This window comes from Camelina sativa, chromosome 1 (genome assembly GCF_000633955.1).
Source record: "Camelina sativa cultivar DH55 chromosome 1, Cs, whole genome shotgun sequence".
NCBI classification, from domain to species: domain Eukaryota; kingdom Viridiplantae; phylum Streptophyta; class Magnoliopsida; order Brassicales; family Brassicaceae; genus Camelina; species Camelina sativa.
The window spans coordinates 1-8,113 of record NC_025685.1 but is presented as its reverse complement, the minus strand read 5'-3'; the positions used below and the strand labels follow the sequence as shown (position 1 = coordinate 8,113).

General features: G+C 39.5%; 2 protein-coding genes across 2 annotated transcripts in view; both read left to right on the top strand.

Annotated features, from left to right (window-relative positions):
- The window catches only part of LOC104698669 (photosynthetic NDH subunit of lumenal location 3, chloroplastic-like), a 2,726-nt gene extending 2,055 nt beyond the window's left edge, over positions 1 to 671 (top strand). The window contains exons 2-3 of the mRNA XM_010446716.2: positions 46 to 332; positions 422 to 671. Coding sequence (XP_010445018.1) covers positions 46 to 332; positions 422 to 520 — 386 coding nt within the window. The 3' untranslated portion in view covers positions 521 to 671. The remainder of the gene's footprint in view (positions 1 to 45; positions 333 to 421) is intronic.
- Positions 1,627 to 8,110, top strand: LOC104702863 (methyl-CpG-binding domain-containing protein 9; the record flags this gene model as incomplete). Its single annotated transcript, XM_010418785.2, has 9 exons — positions 1,627 to 2,249; positions 2,543 to 3,227; positions 3,312 to 4,427; positions 4,533 to 5,213; positions 5,342 to 5,644; positions 5,847 to 6,182; positions 6,616 to 6,714; positions 7,067 to 7,501; positions 7,691 to 8,110. Coding segments are annotated over exons 1-9 (4,590 nt in total), but the record flags the coding sequence as incomplete, so codon positions are not given.

Here is an 8,113-nt window from a genome sequence, read left to right as displayed (position 1 = left end):
TCACGCATTTTCCGGTTATGTACTGCCTCAATTCGAATTGTACAGATATCGTGAATGAGCAGACGGGAACGAGAACGTTCATAAAGAAAGGAGTGTATATAGCTGATATAGGGACGAAAGGAAGAATGTATAGAGTTAAAAAGAATGCTTTTGATCTGTTAGCAATGGAGGATTTGATCGGACCAGATACTTTAAACTATGTCAAAAAGTACTTAAGGCTTAAATCCACCTTTTTGTTCTACGATTTCGACAATCTCATCTCTGCTGCTGCCTCTGAAGACAAGCAACCTCTCACCGATTTAGCCAATAGATTGTTCGACAATTTCGAAAAGGTAACAGTACTAATGCGAGCGAGCATTGTTTCTTTTTACTGACTTATCCTATATGCTTATTTGTGGTTGGTATGGTGTTTTTTTCACAGCTTGAAGATGCAGCTAAGGCAAAGAACTTAACCAAGACAGAATCGTGTTATATAGATACAAAGATTCTTCTTCAAGAGGTAATGACCAGAATGGCATGATTCCGGTTCAGTTTTCACTGGTTTTCTTGCTATTGACCATCATCATTCACGGTAAAAAAAAAAAATTTGTAATCTAGTAAAAAGAAATGTAATCTAGACCCATGTGTACGGCGAAATTGATGTAATCCACCTTCTTGTTTTTTTTTTTTTTTTTTTTTTTTTTTTCTTTTTCGGCGAAATTGATGTTTGATTTTCTTCTTTTATCTGATGCTTTGGTTGGTTCATGTAATGTAATCCTCGAAAATACTTTTTGGTTGGACTAATATGGAACATCCAAATATATATTTTCTCATTTCTGTAATGATTTTATACTTTCTTCACCATCTTCACCAGCTAACATATACTGATTCTTTAAGAAATATATAGATAGTTGTACAAATTGAAATGGTTAACAAACGGATAACAACATAGATACATTGATAAAACGAACCGATGTAGTAGAGAGACTTGTAGTTAAATTGGACCGGCAGATGTACGTAGTTGTTTTTATATATATGTGTTTACAAACTTGGTCCACTACTGAATCGGTTGATTGTAATGGGGCTTAGTTTTGTAAGAGAAGAAGAAGAATACATACACACTGCTTTAATTAGAAAAAAAAGGGAAATTAATAGAGATTAGTAATATCATTAACGTGAGTATTACAACACCTTCCGGGAGCTACTTTCCTCGTGATGCCAAAATGGTTTTAAATTCTTCTTTTCCTTTCTTCTGACACAGTAACCATTTATTTGACTACGGAGCCTTACTTATCTTTATCGCGTTATATATCCAGGCAAATTTACCCTTTTTTTTTTTTTTTTTTTGTTAAACATAGACTATTTACTTTATAAACATAAGAGTAAAAAATTATTTTATTTTTATAAACTAACGATATAATACCCAAAAAAATAACAATAAATTAGCATCAGACATTAATAATTAACATTTTTTTTTGTTTGGGTGCGTTACGTGATCAGTAGCATCATGCCTCTTCGAAAATATTAGTATCGATTAAGATAAAAGATAATTCACGTTTTATTGTTTCTGTCTCCAAACAGAACTTCGGGAAAAGTGGGAAGAAAAAAAAAAAAAAAGAGAGAATTAATTAAGAAAAACCTCTTTTTTGCTCACTTTCTCGCAATATACAAATCTTCTCTTCTTCTTCTTCTTCTTCTTCTTACTTCTTCCCCTTCAATGCAAACAATGCTCGATTCCATTAACCTAATCGAATAATGGGGCTATCTGATTCTGCAAACGAGCCACTCGGAGACACTAGGACCGCCGCTTCCAAGGAAGATAATCGCTCCTTTCTCGGCATCGATCTCAACGAAATCCCTTCCGCCGCTACTCTCGGCGGTGGTTGCACCGGCCCTCATGATGACGACGCCGACTACGAGCCTGTCGAAGTTGTTAGGTCAATTCACGATAATCCTGACCCAGCTCCTGGAGCGCCTGCCGAGGTTCCTGAACCGGATCGGGATGCTTCCTGCGCCGCCTGTGGAAGGCCTGAGTCTATGCAGCTCGTTGCTGTCTGCGATGCTTGTGAGCGAGGTTTTCATCTCTCTTGTGTTAACGACGGAGTGGACGCCGCTCCCTCTTCCGATTGGATGTGCAGCGACTGTGTTTCTGGCGGCGAGAGGAGCAAACTCTGGCCGTTGGGTGTCAAGTCTAAGCTCATTCTCGATATGAACGCCTCGCCACCCAGTGATGCCGAGGGTTATGGCGGCGAGGATACGTCAGATTCTAGGTACGTTACCCTGCTTCTGTATGCGTTAGGGTTTATAGGAAGTTTAATTTTGGTTGAGATCGATCGATCGAGGACACAGATGCTAAGACTTGGTTAGGGTTTCTTACCTTAATAGGGACTAAAGGTATTAGAAGGAGAGCTAGAAACTACTGGAAAACTCGCTGGATTAGGTTTTGGTGTAATTGAATTTAGGTTTTATTTGATAGGCTTTTTTCTGGCCTTACACATGAGCATGTCTAAGAAAATACCTAGCCGAATTGTAAATCACTGATGACTTGTTTCTTCTCCTCCAGAAAGCATATGCTGGCCAGCAGCTCTTGCATGGAAAACTCTTTTGATTATCCAATCAGCTTTTCAAGTCCTGGTAGAGGATACGCTAGTCTCGAATCTTCAGGGTTAATGGCTCGTAATCCCAAAATGACTATGGATGCATTGGGTTCACATAATCTAGGTTTTGGATTCCCATTAAGCCTGAACAATAGTAGTTTGCCCGTTAGATTTCCATCCTTGGATCCAAGTGAGTTGTTTCTGCAAAATCTCAGGCATTTTATATCTGAAAGGCATGGAGTATTGGAAGATGGTTGGCGTGTCGAATTTAAACAGCCTTTAAATAGTTATCAGCTATCTGCAGTGTACTGTGCTCCGAACGGAAAAACATTTAGTTCAATACAGGATGTTGCTTGTTATCTGGGCTTAGCAGTTAATGGTAGCTACAGCTGTATGGATACTGAAATCAGGAATGAAAGTTCTCTTCTTCAAGAAAGATTGCATATGCCCAAGAGGAGAAAGACATCAAGATGGCCAAACAATGGTTTCCCTGAGCAAAAGGGTAGTTCAGTGAGTGCTCAGCTCAGGCGTGTTCCATTCTATTGTCAAACGATGCCCCCTTTTGCAATTAAATCTGGTACTCATTTTCAGGCTGGTGATTCCCTTAGCGCTGGAAATAATGGATGCGGTTGTGAGGAAGCTATTATAAGTGTAAGCTTGAAATCTCTCTTGATGGGTTTCTTTTTCCCAATATTTTGTACTTTTTGTCCTCATGTTTGTGTATTTGATTTTCAGAATGGGCTTCCACTGCAGTTTGAAGATTTTTTTGTGCTGTCACTTGGACGTATTGACATAAGACAGTCTTACCACAATGTCAACATGATTTATCCAGTAGGATATAAGTCCTGCTGGCATGATAAAATCACGGGGTCGCTATTTACATGTGAAGTATCTGATGGCAGTTCTGGTCCTGTTTTCAAGGTTACACGGTCACCATGCTCTAAGTCATTTATTCCACTTGGATCAACTGTCTTCTCCTGCCCAAAGATTGATGAAATGGTGGAACAGAACATTGAAAAACGAAGTGATCGTAAAGACAGTACCCAAGAGCATGATGATGACGCTAATATTGAGATCCTTCTTTCGGATCACCCCCCACCTCTTGGAGATGATATATTGTCTTGTTTACGAGAGAATAATATCTCCAAGACATTCAGTTGCTTGCGCTCAGAGGGTGGTTCTTCTCAAGTAGACTTTGATAATATATTATCCAGTAAACAGGACCATCATGGGGTTGACATTGGCGACATTGTTGTGGAAGAAGATTCATTGTCTGTTGCATGGAACAAGGTGTGTCAAAAACTTGTTGATGCATGTTCCAATGTCATGAAGCAGACGGGTACCATGGATTTCCTTTGCAAGCATGTTGACAAAGAAACAAGAGAAATCAACTGGGATACGATAAATGAGAAAGACAATGTGATTTTATCATTATCAAGATTTTGCTGTTCTTTGGCTCCTCACAGTGTCACATGTGGTAAAAAGGATAATAGAGAGATTGCAACTGTAGTTGATGCTATGTCAAGGTGGCTGGATCAAAACAGATTTGGACTTGATGCAGATTTTGTGCAGGAAATGATTGAACATATGCCTGGTGCCGAATCTTGTACAAATTATAGGAATCTGAAGAGTAGAATTTCCTCCTCTGTTCCTGTAACTGTAGCAGAAGGAGCACTAGTTGTCAAACCAAAAGGCTGGGAAAATGTCAAGGAAGAAGTTTTCGGTGAGATTTCTCGGAAAGCCAAGAAGCCTAAACTAAATGGTGGTCATGGTGTCAGAAATCCACACCCTCCTCCTGGGAGGCCAATGTGTTTGAGGCTTCCTCCTGGGCTTGTTGGTGACTTCCTTCAGGTACGGGCATGTGTTTTCCTTATATGGTAATCTACGACATACCCCTCCATTCACTAAGTTCTGCCATGCATATATGATAGTCATTTTTTATGCTTGCCTGATTAGGTATCTGAAGTGTTCTGGCGTTTCCATGAAATTTTGGGTTTTGAAGAGGCCGTCTCACCTGAGAAGCTTGAACAGGAGCTTATCAATCCAGTTTTTGATGGTTTGTTTCTTGATAAACCTGGGAAGGATGATAAGCGAAGTGGGATGAACTTAACTGATAAAGATTGTACAACTACTAATCTTTTTTCTTTGTTCGATGAATCTTGCCAACCTTCTCCCGTGAACAATACCTCTGATTCTGTACTAAAGGAGACAAAGGCAGGGGATTCTTCTGATTTTAAGATTTCATATTCCTCTCGTGGGCAGTGTGTCAGTGCACTTCTAACAAGGAATCACATTTCGCTTCTGCAAGTGCTAATATGTGAGTTGCAATCCAAGGTAGCTGCATTTGTTGATCCAAACTTTGATTCTGGAGAATCAAGATCCAGACGAGGACGGAAAAAGGATGACAGTACACTTTCTGCCAAAAGAAATAAGCTGCATATGCTTCCTGTTAATGAGTTCACTTGGCCTGAATTGGCCCGTAGGTACGTCTTGTCTCTTTTATCAATGGATGGGAATCTCGAATCAGCAGAGATAGCTGCCCATGAAAGTGGTAAGGTATTTCGTTGCTTACAAGGGGATGGTGGTTTGCTTTGCGGCTCGCTTACAGGAGTGGCTGGGATGGAAGCAGATTCAATGGTATGTTTTTGTTAGTTTTCTAATTATTTCCTGCGTTACATATCTTCCTTGTATTACTGGAAGAAGGGATCAAAAATTTAGTTTCATTTTATTGGATTTACGTGTGGATATTAACTCTTTATCTTCAGTTACTTGCAGAGGCTATTAAGAAAATATCTGGTTCTTTGACAAGCGAAACTGATGTTCTTTACGTGGAAGATGATGAATCCGATGTCGTTGATGCTACTGAGACAAACACTTGCAATGGTGATATTCCAGAGTGGGCACAGGTTTTGGAACCTGTGAAAAAGCTTCCAACAAATGTTGGGACTAGAATCAGAAAGTGTGTTTATGAAGCTTTAGAGAGAAATCCACCAGAGTGGGCAAAGAAGATATTGGAGCATTCCATCAGTAAAGAAATTTATAAAGGCAATGCTTCAGGACCAACAAAGGTTCAAATCTATAAAACCAATTATCGTACTTGCAAAATTTAAATTGCATAAACCATTTATCTTGTTTTCTCAAATTCACTTCAGTTTTTCTGCTTCTTGTTCTTGCGATGTTGTAAATCTCAGTCTCAGTCTGATGATACATGCTTTTTTGTTAGACTCACCTTAATTCTAAAATTAGTTATTTCCCTCCTACTGGATACAGAAAGCTGTCCTCTCATTGCTAGCAGATGTTCGAGGTGGAGATTTGGTGCAGAGGTCTGTTAAAGGAACCAAAAAGCGGACACCCATAGGTGTATCTGATCTCATTATGAAGAAATGCCGTGCTGTATTGCGTGGTGTTGCAGCCGCAGACGAGGATAAAGTATTTTGCACTTTGCTCGGGCGAAAGTTACTGAATTCCAGTGATAATGATGATGACGGGCTCCTGGGATCACCTGCAATGGTTTCGCGGCCCTTAGACTTCAGAACTATTGATTTGAGATTGGCTGCTGGTGCATACAACGGATCAACTGAAGCTTTTCTTGAGGATGTTCTTGAGGTGGGATTTTCCCTCTAAAATCTGTTTTTTTTTTGGGTGCAATTGATGGCATGATGCTTCTTGTGCGATCTAGGAATTAGTTTCTGAATGCTTATAGTAAAAGTGCTATATATTCAATTTAGGTATCGTATGTTTGTGTCACACTGCTAGTTTAGATGCATAAATGTAAAAGTATCCCACGAGCCAGGTTTATATTTAGAATATTTTTGCCTTCTCTTTATGCCACAGCAGTATCAGGTTAAACTTTCCGTTGAACGCCAGAACTTTTGCTGGTTCATTGGATAATTTTTTAGCCAGCAATTGAGTCTGAGAGTATATGACTTAATTTAAATTTTTCATTTTGATGGTATATCCCTGGACGCGGGTCTTTTTAATGCATGCAACTTGATTTTTCTCATGAATGACATGCTAACTGTAGCTTTCTAATTTGCAGCTGTGGAGTAGTATACGTATTATGTATGCGGATCAGCCCGATTATGTGGAACTGGTTGCAACTTTGTCTGAAAAATTCAAGTCATTATACGAGGCTGAGGTTTGTCTTCTCCCTCCTTTCTCTGCTATGCTCTACACAATAAGTTATATTCATTACTTAGTAGCATCTAGACGTGGAGACAGTCATTTATATTTTGGCATCTTTGTGGAAGAAATGTTTTGAGATTTATTATTTGTGCAAGTTATAGGCCTTTATGATCAAAGAGACATATGAAGATGTCCACTAATACTATATGCTTTAGAACGGTTCTTCCTTTTGTGTGCGTGTATAATATTCGTTTTGTTCGCCTTTCAGAAATTGCATGCATGGTCTCCTTTTTTCTATGAGAATAACTGCAGTATCGGGGTGCTATTCTCTCAAGTTTCAAGCCTTTATTTGTTTTCTGGTATAGGTTCTACCACTTGTTCAGAAACTTGTGGACTACATGAAATTGGAATGCTTAAATGCAGAGATGAAGAAGGAAATTAAGGAAATAGTTGTTTCAGTAAATAAACTTCCCAAGGCCCCGTGGGATGAGGGGGTATGTAAAGTATGCGGCGTTGACAAAGATGATGACAGTGTTCTCTTGTGTGATACATGCGATGCTGAGTATCACACATATTGTTTAAATCCACCTCTTATCAGAATTCCTGATGGAAATTGGTATTGTCCATCTTGTGTCATTGCCAAGCGCATGGCTCAAGAGGCTTTGGAATCTTACAAACTAGTCAGGCGGCGAAAAGGTAGAAAGTATCAGGGGGAACTCACCCGAGCCTCTATGGAAATGACTGCTCACCTGGCAGATGTGATGAAAGAAAAGGACTACTGGGAGTTCAGTGCTGAGGAGGTCAGTTTTGAAACTTGTCTCTCATTCATTTGAAATCTGTCAATTTTGCATTCTCTTTTGAAGATGAAGACTATGACTATAATTTCATATGTGACATTTAGCTTATGCATTGCCATCTATGAATTCTTACAATCTTTTGGTGCTATTTTCACTTATATTGTGGTTGAATTTATACCTATTCTGATGCAGAGAATCATGCTGCTTAAGGTTCTATGCGATGAACTCCTCAGCTCATCCCTTGTCCATCAACACCTCGAGCAATGTGCCGAAGCGATAATTGAAATGCAGCAGAAATTGCGCTCTCTTTCCTCAGATTGGAAAAACGCGAAAATGCGGCAAGAATTCTTGATGGCTAAACTCGCAAAGGTTGAACCTAGTATTTTGAAGGAAGCAAGCGAACTACATAATTCAAGTCACTTTGCAGACCATATGGGATGTGATCAACGACCACAGGAGGGCGTTGTTGGAGACGGAGTTACTCATGATGATGGGACTTCCTCTACTGCATTTCTTAACAAAAATCAAGGTCAAGCTCCACTTGAGACCGATTCTCAACCTGGAGATTTGCATGTTAATTCCGGTGGGAGCAAGATTTCCTCCCCAGAAAAAATT